At 44.9% G+C, this 22,306-nt stretch overlaps 3 protein-coding genes across 7 annotated transcripts in view; 1 reads left to right on the top strand and 2 right to left on the bottom strand.

Annotated features, from left to right (window-relative positions):
• PLCD1 (phospholipase C delta 1) overlaps positions 1-781 on the bottom strand; it is a 57,073-nt gene extending 56,292 nt beyond the window's left edge. Inside the window, exon 1 of the mRNA XM_020806336.3 lies at positions 279-781. Within this exon, the coding sequence (XP_020661995.3) occupies positions 279-405 (127 nt within the window). The 5' untranslated portion in view covers positions 406-781. The remainder of the gene's footprint in view (positions 1-278) is intronic.
• A 4,786-nt stretch (positions 782-5,567) lies between these two features.
• The window catches only part of DLEC1 (DLEC1 cilia and flagella associated protein), a 43,262-nt gene continuing 26,523 nt past the window's right edge, over positions 5,568-22,306 (top strand). For 2 of the 5 annotated variants that reach the window (XM_073002830.2, XM_073002831.2), the window contains exons 1-11: positions 5,575-5,744; positions 6,530-6,670; positions 8,025-8,181; positions 9,196-9,306; positions 10,904-11,103; positions 11,364-11,587; positions 18,915-18,996; positions 19,284-19,371; positions 19,543-19,716; positions 21,442-21,578; positions 21,702-21,794. In XM_073002830.2, the coding sequence (XP_072858931.2) occupies positions 5,643-5,744; positions 6,530-6,670; positions 8,025-8,181; positions 9,196-9,306; positions 10,904-11,103; positions 11,364-11,587; positions 18,915-18,996; positions 19,284-19,371; positions 19,543-19,716; positions 21,442-21,578; positions 21,702-21,794 (1,509 nt within the window). In that variant the 5' untranslated portion in view covers positions 5,575-5,642. Of the gene's footprint in view, positions 5,745-6,529; positions 6,671-8,024; positions 8,182-9,195; positions 9,307-10,903; positions 11,104-11,363; positions 11,588-18,914; positions 18,997-19,283; positions 19,372-19,542; positions 19,717-21,441; positions 21,579-21,701; positions 21,795-22,306 lie in introns of those variants that run through there. The other 3 variants (XM_073002833.2, XM_078378308.1, XM_073002832.2) reach the window with 3 other exon arrangements.
• On the bottom strand, positions 12,368-17,274 carry LOC140703745 (uncharacterized). Its single transcript, XM_072987227.2, has 2 exons — positions 15,753-17,274; positions 12,368-13,134 (listed from the first exon to the last, which is right to left on the bottom strand). Exons 1-2 carry the CDS (start codon positions 17,193-17,195, stop codon positions 12,493-12,495), a joined length of 2,085 nt encoding a protein of 694 aa, XP_072843328.2. The 5' UTR covers positions 17,196-17,274; the 3' UTR covers positions 12,368-12,492.

The raw sequence follows: 22,306 nt of genomic DNA on the forward strand, positions 1-22,306 counted from the left end.
CTACTGGCAAATCAGTGTCTCTTTTAAAACCGTTCAAATGCTTGCCCAGAGCCGAGACAAGAAAAAAAAAAAAACATTGTTGGAATATTAATCATTTTTCTCTCCCTACAGTGAAAGAATGAGTAATCACATTGCTGCTAACTTTGTGCCAGAGGCACAGAGCTTGGATAGGAAGGGGTTCGTAGTTACCAAAGCGTAACACACGCAGGAACACAAGAAGAAATATTTATTTAAAAACTGCCCATCCTTCCAGAAATAATTGTGAATGATCCACTTACCATTGCAGGCTGGGGAGGTACCGTTGAGTTCCATAATCAGAGACTGTGCAGGAAAAACAGCCGGAAGGCTGGAACAGATGTGCACCCAGATGTTGAAGAAAGCTAAGCTGATCGTTTTCCACGACATACACACCCCTTACAATTCTTCCCTCTGGTTATTCCTGCCCCTTTGAGCTTGTGAAAAACTCTTTTCTTCTTATGTCCCCAGGGTTGTGGTGGGGGTGTCGTTTGTAAACGACAACTCCTGTGTGAGTCTTTCTCTGCAGAACTTTGGATCGGCAGAGCGCCAAGACGCGTCCTGAAAACAAGGGGGCTAAGGCCAATCTGTCTGTGCAAGTGAGTGGCTCTGCTGTGCTTTCGCTCAGTCAAAAGCCAAGGCCCTCCTCTGCCTCTGACGTTCACGCTGACATCTGGAAAAGACAAGAAGGCAAGGGGGGGGGAAACACACACTGGTCTCCACCCAGCTGTGCATCTTAACCCTGTCATTTTGGTGCTGCAATGCTAGAGAGGCTCTGTTTACAAAGATATTTATAGACCACAGAGCAGGGAAGAAGGACGGAAAAGCTTTTTAAGAAGGAATAACACAGAGGTGTATCAAAGAGCCATTTTCCCAAAGAGAAGCAAAGCCAAAGCAGAAAACATCTGGATAATTCTCATTTCTGGCAGGCTTTTTTCTCAGCAACTCCTGAAGTTCTTAAAAACAGGGCTGCTGATTTTTGTTTGTTTGTTTTACGTTTTTAACATCACTTGTTAAGATGAAATCAATGAGTTAGTCTGAAAATTGCTGTAATAATACTTGTGTTTTGGTTTACTGAAAGAGAATGACGTGGCTACTTCTATGTATGCTGGAAGCAAAACTGCTACATATTTTTGTTTTGCCTACTAAGCAATGGAAGACCATCTGCCTTCTCAAATTCCCATTCTCCTTTTCAATTCAAGGGTGCAAATTACAAAGTTCAGAGCCACAACTGTTGGGGTCTCCTATTTAGATACCCTCAAGCGCTTGAAGTTTCAAACCTCTAATTTGAACGTCTATATAAAGTTGAATTTCTATTTCTGCCTTCAGTTGCTGAAGTCAGCTTTTTGGAGGGGGATCCTAAATCCACTGCAGTAGGGCTGTCCAACCGGCAATATACAGTATTTGCCAGAATCCAGGTACTGTGCCAAATATGTGTCCATGGAGAGGTGTTAAATCTTGCAAGTAAAATAATAAATTGCTACTGGATTTAGAAATGCAGTATAGTTTTCAGATTCACCAGATCTGCAATGAGATGAAAACCCTTATGATCCTGAAATGTTGGTGGGTGGGGAATCTAGACAAGCGGAGAGAAATTGATTAGAGCAATCACAGAAATGCAGGACTGTAAAGGTGAGAGAGACTTCAAGAGACCTCAAATCTGAACCACGGCCAAAAATAAAATCTACAGCAACAACGTCTCCCAAAAAGTGGCTTTTTTAAAAAGCTCAGTGTAGGTTTCTGGCTGCAGAGATGGGGGTTTGGAGTACTCAGTTCCTACAACTGTTCCTTGTAGGACTTGGTTTACAGATCTTTTACTACATGGGTCACCCTCTTCTGGACACACTCCAGCTAATGGGGCACAAAACTATTTCAGGCCCGGGTACTCCCCCACCCACCTTATCAGAGTCACAGCTCCACATTTGTATCTGCCTAGTGGCCGTACTACCAGCCTTATCACACTCTGTGTGGTTGTGCATGAGAAAAAATCAGTGTGTGCGAAGGGGAAGGAGGGAGAAAAGGAAACAATGAATTTGAGTGAATAAGTAAACTGCCCAGCTTTAAAGCCAAACTCAAACAAAGCAGGAGGTAGGAACATCCTTAACAGAGATGTGTGTGAGAGAGTGTGGGTATATTTTTCTGCTTCTCAGCTGAACTGGTGTTGTAGGAACTAGCGTACAGCTGAAATCCTGTGGCTTAGCACAGTTATGTTGCATCAGAGTAGGCCCATTGAATCAAGGAGGATGTAGTGAGCTTACTTTGCATAAATGCCATTGATTCATTAATTGCAACTTATTTGAGTGTAGTAAGTTGTGAATAGAGGAGGCCCATTTGAATCAATGGAACTTACAGACTGGTTCTATGAGCCTACTCTACTGCGACGCACTGTAACAACAGGAATTCAAGTGTCTGAATCCCTGTCTGTATCCATGAATTCTTCCTTGTTTCACTCGTCGCCTGCTTGATGTATGAATGTCTATGCGTGAATGTCCATTTTTGCCACAGCTCTGTCTATCATCCTTGGCAGCATCCATAATCAAAAGCAGTGCCTTCCACCGTATGCAAGAGGCAGTAACTGCTACTGCAATAAGCATGATTTAATTTCTGTCTCAAAGAACAAAACATAAATAGTTGAAGGAGATGTTCTTCCCTTCTCCCATGTAAACACCACTGACTTTGCTTCATTCTCCACTTTAGTTTCCATGCAGTAGACTTGCACGAATTTCTTGCCACCTGAAATGAAATGAACCCATCCCAAAGGAACTTCATCATTCCACTCCGAATTAGGTCAATGTCAGCTCTTATGCCAGTCTGTCCCAATTTTTTTAATTACAAAAATCGTTTTGTTTTGTCTGGTCTTCTTTCATGTGGCTGATGATATTTTGCACACAGAATGGCCGTTCAAACCCAAGCTCGTTCTCTCTGCAGAAATGTTGCAGATCTTGTTCTCCGTAGGCGTGGAGGGAAATTCGCCCGACAGGGAACGTCGGATTGGGAATTGTGCAGAGCATCCTGAAAGGTGACATTCTTTTGAGATGACAAAAGGATGCATCCCCTCCGGTTTGCTGGGGCCAAACCAATGTAGGGCTCAAAAGATTTGGGAGGAAAGAAATGGAGGGTGCAACAGAATGCTTTTATCAGTACTTGCTTTTTCAAAAGTAAGATAGGGCTGATGGGGGGGATGTTGGTAGTTAGTCTGAGTAGGATCATTATCTTGGTCTGAATCATCTGAAATGCCTGTAGGCTCAAACAAGGAAACCAGGCACTAAGAATTGGGGTATCTTATCTTCTCTAATTCTGGAACAGCTTGGAGGGAGAGAAAAATTGACTGATCCATGCCACTCTGCAGAATGGAAGCACATTATATAGTATGTCCAGGTGGCCGCACTATTGCATGGATTTATTAAGGACATAATGCTGTTAATTTATTAGTGTCCAGTTCATTATTACTTGTGGATAGTACCCAGGATGGAGCATTATAGGAGTGGCCCATGATCGGGGAGCGGGGAGCTCTTAACTCTTAGTAGGCTGAATTAGTCATGGCATCCTGTGTAATTAGTGATTGTGCTAATGGTTATAAAGTGTTAATAGCAGATGCAGGGACACCTGTATGGACAGAGACCAGAGCCTTCTTCTCCCACCAGAGTATCAGACTGAATGGGGTTGCTGCATTGTATGCTTTCTTTGAAAGTATGTTTTCAATTGCTAACGGCATGAACCTTATCGTACAGTATTCTTTTTCCCCTTCAGGAACTAGCCATGACCTTGCAGACCGGCTGATGCAATGGCTCCCTGCTTCACTGCCATGCAAAACTGACTCCCACACTCACCTGTAAGCATACACTTCCCATGCAATATCTGAAGAAGGTAGATCAGCCATCAGAATGTGGCAAGCTGAAAGGAATATTTTGAGATGTTCTTCGTTTTCAATTCCAGGTTTCTAGATCTGTTTGCAAGATCTACAGGGGATTGAACCTCTTTTCACTGTTACAGAGTTCCAGCTAGTTTGAGCAGTGGTACAGAAGGAGTCAGTGTTGAAATCCAAACCACCCATCATGACATTCTACATATGCCTACTCTAATGGAAGAGTAAAAATACAGGCAGCTTTGTTGATAGATATCAACAAACCAGTTCCACCAGTTTCTGTTTCTCCCTGGGGCAGGTCTTTTGTAAATCAAATGTCCCTTGATTGCCCATGCAAGCCACACCAAAGCTACACCAAAATATGTTAAATTCAAAATTGGGAAAGGAGTACAAGAAAATTTTGCCCTCTCCTCTTTCACTCTCATTAAGAGGTTCTTTAATTCCTCCTCACCTTCTGCCATCAGAGTGGTATCATCTGCATATCTGAGGTTGTTGATATTTCTTCCGGCAATCTTAATTCTGGTTTGGGATTCCTCCAGTCCAGCCTTTTGCATGATGTATTCTGCATATAAGTTAAATAAGCAGGGAGACAATGTCATACTCCTTTCCCAATTTTGAACCAATCAGTTGTTCCATATCCAGTTCTAACTGTTGCTTCCTGTCCCACGTATAGGTTTTTCAGGAGATAGATAAGGTGGTCAGGCACTACCATTTCTTTCAGGACTTGCCATAGTTTGCTGTGGTCCACACAGTCAAAGGCTTTTGCATAGTCAATGAAGCAGAAGTAGCTGTTTTTCTGGAACTTTAGCATGTACACATTGCTGAAACAGCGACGTCTACGTTGGCTTGGGCATGTCGTGAGAATGGCTCATGGTCGGATTCCAGAAGATCTCCTGCACGGAGAATGAGTGCAAGGAAATCGCCTCAGAGGGAGACCACAGCTGTGATACAAGGAGATCTGCAAGCGGGATCTGAAGGCCTTAGGAATGGATCTCAACCAGCAAACTGAGGGAACAGCACTTTGACAGTTATACAAGCTGTGTGCTCTCTGCTTTACATTGTAGCTCAGTGTCATTTCTTCAGTGAAGTCACATGAAAAGATACAGAATACTGAAATATTTATGAATTGTGAGCAGGTGTACTACCTTCTGTGATAGACTGTATCTACTCCCACTTTGAATTGTGTAGTCATTGACAGACTGGTGAGTGGGGCTGATTTGAATGAACATGTCTGGGACTGCTGTTATTATTGATTTATTAAGTTTTTACCCTGACTTTCCATTACCAAGGAGCGCTGGGCGAGTGGGTGGGGGGACTTATAATTCCCATAAAAGATGAAAAGCCAGTGAACCCCAACTGACATCGTCAAAGTCAATTAAAACCAAATCCAGGGTAAAAAAAAACAACAACCAAGGAAAATGGTAACAGTGTGTTAATAATTTGCTTCGTTGTTTCAAATGCCCTTCTTGAAAAAGCCTCTTAACTTTTAGTTGACTCTAAGAGGGGCAAGAGTAGGAAGCAAAACATGGAAGCTTTACACTACAACTCCCAGAAACCCCTGGGAGAGAGATCCAGGAAGTCGTCATTCCAAAAAAAAACAAGGGCGAAAGGTTCCGCGGCCGGAATCGACCAAGCCCCGCCCCCCGGGAGAGAGAGAGGGAGGGAGGGAGGAGGGGACCGGAAGTCGCCGTTGCTAAGGGCCCGGCGTTGAGTTCTGGAAAGCGGGGCCCTTAGCAACGGGGGAAAGTCGGTCTCCGCGAAGATGCTGCCCAGCGGGGAAAAAGCCACCCCGGCGGCCGTCGTGGCCCCGCCGAGCCCGGAGCCCTCCATGTACCGGCACAGGCCCGCCTCGGAGCTGACTCAGGTGAAGGAAAAGCCCCGCAGGCACAACCGCCCGCCCGCCCGCTGCCGGGGCTCCCAAAGGAGAGCCTCGGAGGCTTCGCTGGGTGGCCGCCGCTCCTTGGTTGGGGCCGGAAAAGAGGAAAAATCCGTGAAACTGGAAAGTTGAAATAGTCACTTCTCGTGCTCACGTGTGCAGTTTTTTTTTGGGGGGGGGGCTTTGACACCACATCATACTCTTCCCATATTGTGTATTACAATAAATAATATGTTAGGTTGAAGAGATAATATGATATAATAATAATAATAATAATAATAATAATAATAATAATAATAATAATAATAATAATAATAATAAAATGTCATATATTATAATTATCTTTAATATACAGTTCAATGTATATTGTCATATATATAGGTAAATTTAAAATATATATAATATTAAATATATCATTTATTTTATACACACACACACACACTGTATATGTTCGCACACACATATAGGAATATAATATACTATTATAACATATATAATATATGAATACTAAATATTACATATAATATTAAATATGTCATTTATTGTGGGCCTAATATGAAAAATCAAGGCCTTACTGATGTTCCCACCATTATTATTAAATATTATTTCACATGCTTTATGATTATGTTATAGTATCTAATATGTTATTAGATATAATGTATTATTGATAATATTGTTGATATATGTATTAGTTCTTGTTAACAGCATTAAAAATTCTTGTGTGTGTGTGTGTATTTGTATGTTTGTGTATTTGTATTTCCGCCCCTTTTTAGGACATATCCCATTTGCTAACAAGTGTCTTTAAGAGCATGTATACTTCCGAGGTGATAGGAGTGGACAAGGTAGAAAATATGATCAAGGCTCGTGGAGGAGAAAATTCCTATCATGAACAGTTCGTGGAAGAGCTGCAAAAGGTAAATTCAGCTTCTGTTCTTTAGGGAAGACGTTGTTGTTGTTGTTTAGTCGTTATCCGACTCTTTGTGACCCCATGGACCAGAGCACGCCAGGCCCTCCTATCTTCCACTGCCTCCCGCTGTTTGGTCAGATTCATGTTGGTTGCTTCGATGACACTGTCCAACCATCTCATCCTCTGTCATCCCCTTCTCCTTTTGCCTTCACACTTTCCTAACATCAGGGTCTTTTCCAGGGAGTCTGCTCTTCTTATGAGTTGGCCAAAGTATTGGGGCCTCAGCTTCGGGAACTGTTCTATAATAGCAAATTGGATGGTGGGATTTGAACCAACAAAGTTGTGCTCTGCTAGTTTAGAACTAAATTAACTTGGACAGATATATTTTTGTATTTTAATTACTTTCTTTCCCTGTATCATCACTTGTGTGTGTAGGCATCCTTCAGTCTCGAAAGACTATGGTATCGTGCTCTGTATGGAGGACTTGGAACAGCGTCTAGTGTGGCTGAGGAGGCCAATTCGAGAGTGACAATCCCTTCCACACTGGAGACAAATCCAATCTGTCCCCTGTCCAGCTCCCTGGTTTTGCTTCCTTTGTGACTTCCTCTTTGCCTCAGCCTGCTGGACAAGAGTCTCTTCAAATTGGGAGAGGCCGTGATGTACTGCCTGCCTCCAGGCTGAACGATCAGATGTCAGAGTTTCCCATCTGTTGAGGTCTATTCCTAAGGCCTTCAGATCCCGCTTGCAGATATCCTTGTATCGCAGCTGTGGTCTCCCTCTGGGGCGATGTCCCTGCACTAATTCTCCATATAGGAGATCCTTTGGAATCCGACCATCAGCCATTCTCACAACGTGCCCAAGCCAGCGTAGACGTCGCTGTTTCAGTAATGTACTATACATGACATTATAGCACTGGAGTTAAATTAAGAGAGTGTAGTGTAGTGGTTTGATAATCAGACGAGTATTGGAAAAAAACATTTAAATCCTTACTCAACCATGAGCAATGTTGATTGACTTTGCATCAGTTTCTCAGCCCAACTTCACACCTGTGTTGTAAGATGCAGAATGTAGAACCCATGAGGGGGAAAGATGCGATACAGATACAGAAAATAAATAAGACTAAGTAGCACTGGCCCGCTCCACCTTTTTGGTCATTAGCTGCCTGTTAAGAGGATATACTAAAGCCTTCGCAAATACAGACAAGGGAGGTTTTGCAAAGAGATTTAGTGGGAAAGAGAGAAAGAGGGCACCACTATGTATATATTCCTTTTAATGTGGCATCAACTGATTTGCAGCTGTCTTTCTGAAAGTTTATGCCATGAATCAAATAAGTAAAAACGATTCACTGATTTCTCCATCAGGTCCGTGCTGAATATAATGCCCGACTGGCAGAAGCAGATATGTTAGAAAAGCACATCATCCAAGCAAGGGCACGAGCCACCGCAGAAGAGGAAAGGATGCTGAACCAATATAAAGCAGAAGTTCCAGAGGACTACCGTCATGTTGCATTGCCACCTGGTGAGAGAAGTAGAAATACCATATTTTTCCGTGTATAAGACTATACTTTTGTCTAAAATCTTTAGACTAAAAATTGAGGGTCGTCTTATACACAGAAGTAAGCTAAGGAGAAAAAACAAGTGGAGGGGAGAGCAGGGATCAAAGTGATCCTGCAGGGCTTTGATCCTTGCTTTCCCCTCCACTTGTTAAGCCTTAGCAAAAGGAAAGCAGGGATCAAAGTGCTGCAAGATCGCTTTGATCCCTGCTTTCCACTCTGCTTGCTAAGTCCCATGGGGTTTAGCAAAAGGAGCGGGGAAGGATCAAAGCAATCCCGTGGCTGTATAAGGGGGAAAGGGATCAAAATGATTGTGTAGTCATGGGATTGCTTTGATCCCTTTCCCCCCTTCTTTTGGTAAGTCACGCGGGGCTTAGCATGAAGGGAGAAAGCAGGGATCAAAGCCATCCTGCAGCACTTTGATCCTTTTTACGCTACATTAGCCAAGCCCCACTTAGATTTCTTAATTTTGGGTTAGAAAAATGGCAGGCGTCTTATACATGGGGACGTCTTATACACAGAAAAATACGGTAAACTGTATTCTGAGTCATGAAAAAACTCTATCAGAACAGAGGTGAATTTTGCTTTTGGTTCACAAGGAAAGTAACAATGTAAGTCCATGTGCATTTGGATTTGGCACTGCTGGCGTGAACCGTGTTTATACAAAATAAAGGAAAATGCCATTTTCAGATAAAAAGAATTAATCTGTTGAGTGTGTTTGAAATGTCAATGAGTTAAGTTAAACAAGACCTTGTTCAAATGCATTTAACATGCATTTTATACTGTCCAGATGACATCAAGGTTGGGTGGGTAGATCAGGATGGGATCAAAGGCAGCTGAAGGAGGAATTTAAATTTTTCTTCCCCGTGGATTATTGTACTAGTAAAAATATATGTTCTTTTGTGCTTCATGTGAGAATGGTCAAATAGTGTTGCCTTTTTCTTTCAATGCTTATTGCTTTTAAAATGTGAATGCTATAGTGAAGTCTACCTTCAGATGGTGTGTGGATGATGAACTTCTTCAGAAGCATAATTTAATTAGTCCTGAAGATTATATCATGGACCCAGCACTCATTACTCGAGCACCTAAAGGTAACTTTTGCAGACACTCTCATGGGTTTCCATTAACGTAATTTCAGAATAAAATAATTAAATGTGAAAGAATGACGTCAAATTATTCCCAATTGTTACCCATCTTCCTCCAAAAAAGCACAGGGTAAGTCGTGTGGGATTGTCCGACTCATGGTATCCCTGGGAGCTAAGTTAGGAGACACATAAATCCACACTCCAAGCTTTTATTAGTTTTATAGCAGCTTCTTTGTAATTTGTGAGGATGTTGAATATTTTCTGCAAAATATTATTTATATTTTATTAGTTGCCTCATAATCTAAATTATCTGGTGAAGTCCCAAACTCCTGTGTAGAATTATAGCTCTAAATAGAGATGGGTTCTTTGTGCTTTGTCGTGCTTTGTATTAAGCACAAAGCATGGCACCACAGGGGTTGTGGAGGCCCATCTCCCACCCCCTGGGCTGGTTGGGCCACTTAACGGGCTCTACCCACGACTGGGGTCTTTAAGTGGCAGTGCTCTAATCCGGGCAGGAGCTCAGCTGACTTTCTATGTCTTGTCAGGCAGCCAACCCCTCACTTCCTGAGCTGGGAGACTCCCCATCCCACCTCATTGCCAGAGTGGTTGGCTGCCTGAGGAGGCAGGAAAAGACCGGCTGGGCTCCTGCCTGGATTGGAGTATGGCTGCCAAGAAGGACCCTGGCAGTGCGTGGAGGTCCGTAAGTGGCCCGGCTGGCCCAGGAGGTGGGAGATGAGCCTCCACGCCACCTGTGGTGCCATGCTTCATACAAAGCATGAAGTGCCCATCTCAAGCTCTAAACATTCCCTAGTGAAAGAAGTCTATAGAATAGATGCCCCTTGTGTTTTGTCAGCCAATGAATTGGTGGTACAATAGCCAGTCTTTGGGCTCTTTCAGAGCATTTGGCCTCCTTGTTGTGTCTGATTCAGTGGAGGACACAGAAGGAGCTTCCCTGAAGAATGCAAGGACTGTGAACACGCTCGCGCATCCCCTGAGAATGGCAACTCCCTGCCAGCTGAGCCTTGCCCTCCAGAAGCACTGTTGAATTACTTCTGATTAGAGATGAACATGAACTGCTGGTTTGGTATAGTTTGTTTCCTGTCCAACAGCTGATCCAAGGTTCTGTGCCCCACCCCCTCCAGTGGGCACCCCCTCAGTGGCAGCGCCTGGTGGAGAGGGGCGGGAGGGACTCTGCCACTGAGTGGGCATCTGCTGGAGGGGGCAGGGCACAAGTGCAGATCAGCTGCTCAGTTAGACATAAACTCTGCCAAACCAGCGATTTATGCCTAGCTCTGCTTCTGATGCAAACAACAAGATCTTAGACATCCAGTAAGATATTAGCCATGATGTTCACAACATGCACCATGAAGTTCTTAAATTCTTACTTTTTCAGTCTTTTCTGTGTAGCATTCTCCGAGTGTCTCGTGGATATAAGAGCGAGTCATTTGAGACGTATTGCGTGTTTGCACATCTTTAGTGCCCTTTCCATGTGTGAAAAATAAAATAGTTTACCTGGAAAGTCCTCCATTTCACTGTAATTTGTAGGTAGTGTTTGTGAAATTGAGGCTTGGCTACCTCTCAAGGCTTTTTATTTTTATTGCAGAAGTATCAGCGCCTGGCTATTTGAAAGAAATTCTTAGTTTTAAACACCATATTTCTGACAACTCAAATTCTTCCAAATTCAAAGAAAGCCCACATATTAAGAAATTACTTGAAAGTCTGCCGGATGTATCCTTATCCAGCTGTACTGTGGAGTCTTCCACTCCTGATATTCAAAATCGAATCAAGAAATCATTTTGTAAGGTATCTATTTATATTCCATTGCTTTTAAAATCACTTTTATATTCTCCTAATCCACCTACCTGTCGTTCAGTCCCACAGAGCATCACTGCCATATTAAGAACAGATTTTTCTCCATTTTGTCCCATTTGCTGTTGGCCTACAAGGAATTAGATTGATTGATAATTTGAAAGTCTGTGTAGTTATCCTTAATTACTGTGGATGGATCCTTTGTAAAGCAGCAACTGAAAATGGGTTTCTGTTTTCACCTTATCTGTGTTCAGAAAAAGTCCTGCCCCTTACGAAAGCCAGCGTGGAAGAACATTATGTCCAGAGCAGAAAGACAGAAAGCCCGTGCTCTCCTCCTGAGGGCTGAGGAACGCCACAACTTCCTGAAGAACCCTCGCTTTTTCCCACCGAACTCACATTGCAACACCAGGTCCTTGATTTTGCCTCAAAAGAAGGTGCAGCGAATGATAGCAGGAAGGAAAAAAACGGTGGCGAAAAGGTAGCATGCACAATCCTCTGTGAAATGAAGTAACAACCATTGTCCTCATTCTATATGCAGGTGTTCTCAATACTTCAAAGCTAAATAGTTTTCGGAGTATTGAAAGATACTGCACTGTTACTTCAGCAGTTGTTATATCTTTTGAATAATGTAGGTAGGACTAAAGTAATGTTCGCCTATGCAATGCACAGAGGAAGGAGGGACTTGAAATGGAGTTACTAATACTTTGGCAGCAGCTGCACGCAGCTCTATATGTTATCACTGTATGATCAGCCAGTGGATGATGTGTACATTCAGAAACACGTCAGATGGAAATTTCTAAAAAACTTGCTAGGTCAGTACTACCAAATCATAGGCAGTTTGTTCCTTCTAAGTGTGTGTTTCCTTTTGCATGTTGGCTCTAGTTTTTAAATAGTTATGGTATTTTTGTATTTCTACAGCAGTGACTTTCTGACAGGGAGGTAGAAGCTAGTGATGTTGCCATGTGTGTGTGCATTTCCTACTCCCTAGTGCTCAATTCATATTTGGTCTTCCAAAAAGTTTATTCTTTTTCAGGCACATGTGAAGTACAAAGGGAAGGTGGTAGGATTGCAGTTTGAGATCAATAGTCAAGGAGTACCTTATAATTTTAAATGAGTTCCAATCTCTGAGGCCGGATGAAAGTTAGTCATACAGAGGAGGGGCAGGATCTGTTCTTATCCCATTGTAAGAAGGTCCTTCTCCAGCGGGGGGGGCACTTGTGGTGAAGGCGGGAAACAGACACGGAGGCTCATCACGGGGTTCATTATTAAACACTTTATTGTAAACAGCTTCCAACTCTAAAGGATCAAACGGATCTTGCAACAACCGATCATTCAACAAATGGTACTTCTTAGGACGAACAGTAGGAACCGCGGTTTGTTCGCCTAGAAGGGAGCTGGCCCAAACTTCTCCCTGTCTGTCATCTGACGCAAAGGCGCGCTCCTCAGTGCACACACCGTGCCGCAGCAAGGGTGGCGGGCCCAATCTCCCTCTAAAGGTTTCTTCTGATATTCTGGCCCGGGCCGGATCACACGTCTCCCTCCCCCAGGATAGTTCAGGGGGAAAACTGAAACCTTCCATTCCAGGGGCTCAATACCTCTGCCTTTGGCTCCCAGGAATGGTGGATCCGGCAGTAGTCCCCCTCCGGTCATCAGATTAGGGAACCCCGATGTTGCTCCAGACGCTTGACTTGGGTCAAGAATGGGCTCAGTCTGGACCCCTCGGTGTCTTGGTCTGTTCACGTTTAAGTCTGTCCAAGTTCTAAAGTCCCGCGCGCCTCCTCCTTCTTTTATCTCCTCCCACATAATTAGATCCACCTCCTCCCCTCCTTCTTCCACAAGACACACCTCTTCAGCCCTCTCAGACACCACCTCTGTTTGGTCCAGTTCTATCAGCACCCCTTCCACACATCCGCCTTCCTCTACATCTTCCTTTTTAACGGAGGACGGCACACTCTCTCGATCACCTTCACACGCCCCCCCTTCCGAGTGGGCCGTCCTCGACTCCAGTTCGGGCTCCCCTCTGTCCTGTCGAGAGAAATAGTCCGCATTAGAATGGGCTGTCCCCTTTTTATACTGCACTTGAAAAGAATAGGGTTGTAAGCTTAGATACCACCTGGTAAGTCTAGGGTTGGTATCCTTCATTCGGTTCAGCCACTGTAAAGGGGCATGATCCGTCACTAAGATGAAGGGAGCTCCTAACAAGTAGTATCTTAAGGCCTGAACGGCCCATTTGACTGCTAGCGCCTCTTTTTCTATGGTGGCATACTTCCTCTCCCGGTCGCTCAACTTTTTACTCAGATACATTATGGGGTACTCTACCTCTTCCTTCTTCTGAGATAGTACTGCACCTAGGCCTCTGTCCGAGGCATCCGTTTGCAATATAAAGGGAATAGAAAAATCAGGAGCGAAGCGACTAGGCAAAGATGACAATACCCCTTTTAACTCCTCAAAGGCTTTCTGTTCCGGTGGACCCCAATCTATTCGGCTCTTCTTCCTTTTGCGGGTTAAGTCGGTGAGAGGGGCAGCTACTTCTGCAAAGTGTGGCACAAATTGCCTATAATAACCAGCCAGTCCTAGGAATTGTTGGACTTCTTTCTTATCCCGCGGAACTGTCCATGACACTACTTTGTCTACTTTGTCAGACACTGGTTGAATCTTTCCTCCCTCTATTCGGAACCCCAAAAACTTGACCCCCTTCCTAGCTACTTTGCACTTGGAAGGATTAACTTTTAGCCCGGCTTTCTCGATTTCCCTCAAGACTCTCCTAAGGTGGTCAATGTGTTCCTCCCAAGTTTTGCTGTATATCAAAATATCGTCAATGTAAGCACCCGCGAAATCCTTTACCGGTTCCAACACACGGTCCATAAGCCTCTGGAAAGTCGCGGCTGCTCCATGTAGCCCAAAGGGCATTTTTTTAAAATGGAACAGCCCCTTGGGGGTGACAAAGGCGGTTTTCTCCTGGTCTTCCTTCCTTACTGGAATTTGCCAGTAACCTTTAGTGAGGTCCAGCGAGGTCAGGTAGACGGCCCCCCCCCCAGCCTCTCCAAGAGGTCATCCACTTTTGGCATGGGGTAGGCATCAAATTTAGAAATTTCGTTAAGGCGCCTGAAATCAATACATACCCTAACTTGCCCATCTGGCTTAGGAACTAGTACGGGGTAGCTTCACCAAGGGCTGCGGGATGGTTCTATGATGCCTAATTTTTCCATCTCTGCTACCTCAGCATTGATAGTATCTCTCAAATGATAGGGCCAGGTCCTATCCCCCATTCTAGCAACCATCCCCGGGGGTGTATGAATTTCATGCTGAATGAGATTTGTCTCCCCGGGTATGCCTGAAAATACCGTTTCGAATTCCTTTTCCAACCTCCTCACATCTAGTTGTTGGGCCTCTTCCAAAATTTCATCAACCTCTAACCTTAGGTCTTTACTTAGGCACATACTTACTTCGGGACCAAATTCCTCTCCTACTTCCCCCCACAGGGCTTCCCTTTCCTTCCATTCCTTCAACAAATTGACGTGAAAAATCCCATTCTTTTTGGTCTTATCCGGCATGTATATTTCATAATCCACCGCTCCTACCTTCCTAACCACTTCGTAGGGACCTTGCCACGTGGCAAATAGTTTAGCTTGTTCGGAATGCATCAATAGCAAGACTTTTTGGCCTGGGTGGAATTCTCTAACTTTTACCCTTTGGTCATACCTTCTTTTTTGTCCCTCTTGGGCGTTTCCCAAATGATCTTTGGCAATACTTAGAACAGTCCTCAAATGGTCCCTCATTTCCATCACATGCTGTACCGTGATCTGAGCATCATCTTGGCCCTCTTCCCATTTTTCCCTCACCAAATCCAGTATGCCTCTGGGATTCCATCCGTACATTAACTCGAAGGGAGAGAAGCCCGTAGATGCTTGTGGTACCTCCCTAATGGCGAACATTAAGGGTGCCACTAATACATGCCACCTTCTAGGTTTTTCCATAACCAGTTTCCTTAACATGCCTTTTAGTGTTTTATTAAAACGCTCCACTAAGCCATTGGTTTGTGGATGATAGACCGCGGTGTGAATAGGTTTGACTTCAAGTAAGCGCCACATCTCTTTCAGTGTAATACTCATAAAGTTGGTCCCTTGATCTGTTATGACTTCTTTAGGGAAGCCTAGTCTTGTAAATACCTGCATTAACTCTCGCGCGATTACCTTAGCCGTGGTGGACCTTAAGGGGATTGCCTCCGGGTATCGGGTGGCATAATCCACCAACACTAAAATGTGGGTATGACCTCCTGCTGATTTAACCAGAGGTCCTACTATGTCAAGGCCAATTCTTTGAAAAGGGTGATCCATGAGGGGCATCGGCATTAATTCAGCACCCTTTGCTGGGCGCTTTTGCGTTTTTTGACATTGTGGACAGGTGACACAATACTCTCTAACTTCCTTTTCCATCTCTGGCCACCAAAACCTTTGCCTAATTCGTGCTTTCATTTTTTCCTCTGCCAAATGCCCAGCTAGGGGTACGTCATGGGCCAGTTCCATTACCTTACTTCGCCATTTCAGGGGTACCACCAGCTTCTTCCCCCCGTCTCCCTCCACCCTATACAACAATCCCCTGTCCAACTCCCATCCCGTTTGCCCCTTCACCACAGTTCCCACCGGTTGAGCCGCTAGCAATGGTTCTTGAAGCGATGCATCGTCCTGTTGCATCAATCGCATCTGTTCTCGCGAGGCGCGCTGCAAAAAATCGGACTGGTCTTCAGCTTTCAACATTTCTCCCTGCAATCCCTCCTTGATCTTCCCCACATCTCTAGATCCGACCCAATCTCTTCCCAGCAGCATTTCCCTCGATAACCCCGGCACCACACCTATATTCATCCTTCGTTCTTCTGCCCCTACCCTCACAGTGGCCCATAATGTCTGATATTTCTTTACATCCCCATGTATGCAGCGAACAGTCAATCCCTCTTCTTTTTTCTGTCCCAAAAGGTCCCGTACTAACGTCTTGGCACATCCTGTGTCTATCAAAGCCTTTTTCTTGTCTCCATTCACCCAGGCTTCTACCTCCCACCTCTCTGATGAATCCACTTTAGGGGGGGAAGGTTTGTCATACAGCCCCACCCACGAACAGTCGGCCCCCGGGCAATTCCTCCTCCCGTGGCCAGGGACCCCACAGGCGAAGCAGACAGGGCGCCCCTCTTTGTTCTCGCGTACCCCTGCTCCGGGAGTGTAAATAGGGCGCCCGTCCTTGCCCTCTCTCCATCCCGTCCCAGGAGCATAAATCCGCTGATCCACAGTTACCGGGCGCACAGGTTTAGATCCAAAGGGTTCGAACATCTTCCCTTTGAATTTTTGCGTTCCGCTTGGCTCTACTGCTGACCGCGTGCTTGAATTAGAAAACGAAAGCGAAGCCTCTCCACCGCGTGGTTTGCCTTTCTCCACCCAGGGGGTGTTGCCTTCTTTCGCTGCCTCCTCCGTCATACTATAATCCTCCAATAAGGAAATTGCTTTCTCCAGCGTCTTCGGGTTGTTTCGTTGAATCCAGTTTTTCGCGCCAGCTCCTAACGTCTGTACTAGTTGCTCCATAACAATCAAATCCACTACCCGCTCGCCGTCTTCTCCATTAGGTTTTAACCATCTCAACGCGTTTGCCCTCATCCGTTGCGCCACTGTGCGGGGGTGGGAACCCGGCTTCCATTTTAGATCTCTCAGTCTTTTCCGATACGTTTCTTCAGTCAAATTCAATGTTCGAAGTATAGCCCTCTTTACTGACTCATATTGGGAGGCCTCTTGTGTGCTCAAAGTATCCACCACTTCCTGCAACAGCCCCGTAAGGCATGGAATCAAAATAAGGGTCCATTGTTCTCTCGGCCACCCAGCTGCTACAGCCACTCTCTCAAAGGTATGCAAATAGGCCTCGGGATCATCAGAGCTTGTCATCTTTTGCATACGAATGGGGGCAGGCCCTGCTATCAAGCCCCCCCTTACTGCTGCCGCCGGTCTCTCCGTTCTCTCTTCCTCTGGCCCTTGCCGCCTTATCTGTCTCGCGATCAGCGTTTGTTGTTCAACCAGATTTTCTATTAACTTCGCCTGCCGGTCCATAGTCTCTTTTAGTCCCAGCCATTCTTCCTTTCCCGCCTTCGGTACCGCCCCCGCCCCACATTGGGCGCCAGTGTAAGAAGGTCCTTCTCCAGCGGGGGGGCACTTGTGGTGAAGGCGGGAAACAGACACGGAGGCTCATCACGGGGTTCATTATTAAACACTTTATTGTAAACAGCTTCCAACTCTAAAGGATCAAACGGATCTTGCAACAACCGATCATTCAACAAATGGTACTTCTTAGGACGAACAGTAGGAACCGCGGTTTGTTCGCCTAGAAGGGAGCTGGCCCAAACTTCTCCCTGTCTGTCATCTGACGCAAAGGCGCGCTCCTCAGTGCACACACCGTGCCGCAGCAAGGATGGCGGGCCCAATCTCCCTCTAAAGGTTTCTTCTGATATTCTGGCCCGGGCCGGATCACACGTCTCCCTCCCCCAGGATAGTTCAGGGGGAAAACTGAAACCTTCCATTCCAGGGGCTCAATACCTCTGCCTTTGGCTCCCAGGAATGGTGGATCCGGCAGTAGTCCCCCTCCGGTCATCAGATTAGGGAACCCCGATGTTGCTCCAGACGCTTGACTTGGGTCGAGAATGGGCTCAGTCTGGACCCCTCGGTGTCTTGGTCTGTTCACGTTTAAGTCTGTCCAAGTTCTAAAGTCCCGCGCGCCTCCTCCTTCTTTTATCTCCTCCCACATAATTAGATCCACCTCCTCCCCTCCTTCTTCCACAAGACACACCTCTTCAGCCCTCTCAGACACCACCTCTGTTTGGTCCAGTTCTATCAGCACCCCTTCCACACATCCGCCTTCCTCTACATCTTCCTTTTTAACGGAGGACGGCACACTCTCTCGATCACCTTCACACCCATAGAGCAGGAAATATAATAATGGGCTCAAACAGCAGGAGGGCAGATTTAGGCAGAATATCAGGAAAAACTCTGTTAGTGCAGTATGACAATGGAACCAGTGACATCAGGGGGAGGTGGTGAGCGCTCCAATGCCGGAGACAGTCAAAAGAAAACTGGACAACTCTCTGCCAGAGGTGCTTTGACTTGGATTCCTGCCTTGCTCAGGGGACTGGACTCAACAGCCTTATGGGCCCCTTCCAACACAACTCTTCTATGATTCTATGATTTTCTCTAGGATTGAACTTTGCAAGCGTTGTCATAAAATAGGTTTGGCACCTTGAACAACTCTTTTAAAGGCGGTACAAAAACCAACAGGATTGACCGTCTCTGTGACATCAGAGTTGCCAGCCTCCCCTGCTTGGAGGTGGGGGCATATCATGACTTCAGTGATGAGTAATTTGGAAGAGAGGGGGGAATCAATATTATGTGATTCATAATCTGAAAAATGGGAAGAAGGCGCTCTTGCAGTCACTTAGGATGTTGCTTCTTGGATTGCCACATGATGCACACTACTGCACTTGTTTTGTTTCCTTTGTTTTTCTCTCTCCCTCCAGTTGGTGCTGTAGTATCGCAACCTTTGTGTGTGTGTGGTGCTATTGTGCATCCCCTTTAAATTCTCTGCTCCCAAATCTGCCACTCCCCCAGTATTGAAATTTTTTTTCCCCCAGGTTAAGTGCAAGAAGATTAACACCCACCCATCCCGCCCCATCTCTATAAAAACACACACATATATTTGAGAGCACCATAGTAGTCCCACACCTTCCACATAAAATAATTTAGCACGTTTCTGTTGGCTCTCATTTTGTTTCATTTCAGTGATTGCCAGTCTGTGCCTGTCTTCCTAGCAAACCCACCTGCTGTCGTGTTTTCTTACTATGAAGTTGGCCAGGTTTACGAGGTAAGACATTAAGGTGCAGAAGTGAAAATTTCTGGCCTTGTCATTTCCCATTATTTACTTTGTCTTGAGTACTTTTCAGTCTCATTGAACAGGCTTGGTTCACAGAGATCTTTCAGACGCTTAATATAACGTTGTTCTTTATTGGATTGTGGTCCATTTGTTGCAACTTTACGAGTATCTTAAGAGGCAAAGATTGTGACATAATGCTGCTCTCATTTTCAACCGCTAAAGTTGCTTTGCAGTATTTTATTTGTTGCCCTTTTTAATGTTTCTTTCTTTTCCTGTAGATGACTATAGAGTTGCAGAACATGACGTCAACTTCTCAGTGTGCCCGGATAATTCCTCCAGCTACGTCAGCCTTTTCCATCGGGTTGGGTGAGTTCCTGCTAGATCTACTGATATCAAATTTCGTGTCCATTTCCTCAGAAAATGGGCATGTTGAAATTGGTGTAGATAATTGCTTCACAATACCGTGGAGGAGCATGCTGTTTATGCATTTATAATTCATAAAATGTATAAAATTTTAAAATGAAACATCTTTTCTAGGGAAATTTCCAGGGGAAGGAGGACTCATAGCTCCTGGAATGAGTTGTCAGTATGTAGTCCAATTTATTCCTGAATACCTATCAGATTATGATGATTACTTACTGGTAGAGTCACAGGCAACCTACCCACTTCTTGTGCCATTGAAAGGCAGAAGGCCACCTCCAATCTTAACATGTGAGTTAGCTCTTACCACCTTTTCTGATGATCAGTAGCTTGGTTTTTTAAAAAAATCATTTTGCACCAGTGAGCTTTAAAAGGATTTCAATTTCATTAGTAATAATGTGCCTCCAATTCACTCGGTGGGTGGAGGGTTTGTGACTAGCCATTTTACAAAAGCTCTTCTGATATCCTAAGAATATATTTTTAAAAAGTCAGAATTAATAATGGCTATTACAAGTATTCTCAAAGGCTTTCACGGCTGGGATCCAATGATTGTTGTGGGTTTTCTGAGCTGTTTGGCCATGTTCTGGAGGTTTTTCTTCCTAACTTTTCGCCAGTCTCTGTGAACGGCATCTTCAGAGGGCCAGAACACAGACAGAATTCTAGCTCCTGTCCTCTGAAGATGCCAGCCACAGGGACTGGTGAAATGTTAGGAGGAAAACCTTAATGAGCCTCGTGGCGCAGTGGTTAAAACGCTGTACTGCAGCTAAAACTGTGCTCACGACCTGGGGTTCAAATCCCAGGTAGCCGGCTCAAGGTTGACTCAGCCTTCCATCCTTCCGAGGTCGGTAAAATGAGTACCCAGCTTGCTGGGGGGGGGGGGCAATGTGTAGCCTGTATAATTAAAAATTGTAAACCGCCCGGAGAGTGCTTGTAGCGCTATGGGGTGGTATATAAGTCCAATAAATAAATAAATAATAAATAAATAAGAGCACGGCCAAACAGCCCGGAAAACCCACAACAGCTATTACATGTATTTAATCTAGTTGCCCAGTTATCAACTGTTATATTGAAATCCCCCACGATGCACATTTTCTTTTCTGGTCCTTCTATCAGCTGGTTCTTCAATTGCTGATAATATTTTTTCTTGTGCTTTGTTTGGTTCACCAACAATATTTCTTCTCCGTCTTTGAAAACAGGGCTATTACATGTCTGATGAGCTTTCTCTCGTAAGATCAGAGGTCTCAGGTGATGCCAAAGCAGATCTCAGTGTGTGTCTGGGATACAGGTTGAAAAAGTTCCTTTTTCTGGCCGACAGCTCCCAGAATTAGCCAATAACCTGGATTGATCCTGCCGCCCCCGTAAATGTCACATAGGCACATTAGCTGCATGATGTGTTCCAGTTCCTTCTATACAGGCGTGGGCCACCGGCAGCCTTCCCCCTCTGCTAGTGATCGGTTCAGCCCCTCTGTCTCCAAACATCCTGCTGGACAGGAAGGAATAGGAAAAGACAAAGGGAGGGAGAGACTGGAAAAGAGAGAGGACGAGAAGAGGGGATGCCTGAAGAATAAGGAGAAAGAGAAGTGATGGCGATGGCCACATTTCTTTCTGGCTTTGCCTAGCACAAGCTTCTGTCTTGTCATCCACTGGCTTGCTCCCCTCCCAGACTGTCCCTCTCTTCCCAGACGCAAGATTGCCTCCCCACCACCACCACCACCACCATTACAGCCTCGAGATTCCTCCCCTCATTTCTCAACACAGCTCTGCTCTGGGTGCAAACTAGGCTTGTTGTTCAAAGCCTGTTGCTACAACTTCCTTGATCTAGAGTGAGTGGGGTGCACTTTGTCCACTTTTTCCATCCATATTGACTGACTTTGTGGATGGATTATTGGAATCTTGGACTTCAATTGTTGAAACTGATTTTTTTGTTGTTGTTTAAAAAAAGTCCCACAACTAACCTGCTGTTTTTCTGAGTTCCTGCTCTTTGCATTCATTGCTTTTCACTCTGTTTTGCTGCAGTGCCTCCCGTCTTAGATTGCGGAGCCTGCCTTGTCGGTGGAGTGAAATTTACTGAATTTTTGTGCAAAAATGAAGGGGCCAGCATCGGGAAGTTTTGTATCATGCCAAAGAGTATGTGGCCACCGCCTCACTTCCGAGTAAGTAAGCAAGTTCATATAGAACAGCAGGTCCCCGCTAGTAGTAATCCCATTGATATAAAATATTAACTTGCATCGCCAGTTTGACTCCTGTGATCATTCGTTTTCTCTTCTTCTGTGAAGTCTGTTGCCACTTTTGGTTTTGTGGAGCAAGAGCCATTTGGGATTCGTCCGGCCGTTTTTGAACTCCCTCCTGGTCAGTCTACGCTGATTGAGGTCAGTTGTTGAGTTCACTTGAAGCATACACATGAGATGCCCCCCTTTTTTTTAAGAAAAGCAGGCTGTCTCCATGATAAAGTGTTTCTGTTAGGACTGGGTTGTGGTGACGCGCTGGGAACAAAAAGAGGTATAGAATGAAGAGAGACCATGGAGTGAGTAGAGGGCAAGAATATGTGCACCCTGAGTTGTATACCATTTTCCATAGGAACAATAACAAAACAAAACACTTTAGCATCTAGAAGTAATGGAAAGGCTCACCAGGCTAATTGGAGGATTTGAGGGTTATAAGGCATAAGCAGAACGGAGCAGCCTCTTCGTTGTATAAATGTCTTATGCAGCTGGGGTTAAATAAGTGCTTACTAAGCACACAGTTTCTCTTCTTGAAGCCGGAGTAGCACAGGCTTTCACTATTTAATATTTGTATACTTAAAGGACCACGTGAGTAAGGGTTCCTCTGGCTATGTCTTGTCTTCATCTGCTTCTTTAAGCCTTCCTCCTGTCCTGATTCC

This window comes from Pogona vitticeps, chromosome 6 (genome assembly GCF_051106095.1).
Source record: "Pogona vitticeps strain Pit_001003342236 chromosome 6, PviZW2.1, whole genome shotgun sequence".
NCBI lineage: Eukaryota > Metazoa > Chordata > Lepidosauria > Squamata > Agamidae > Pogona > Pogona vitticeps.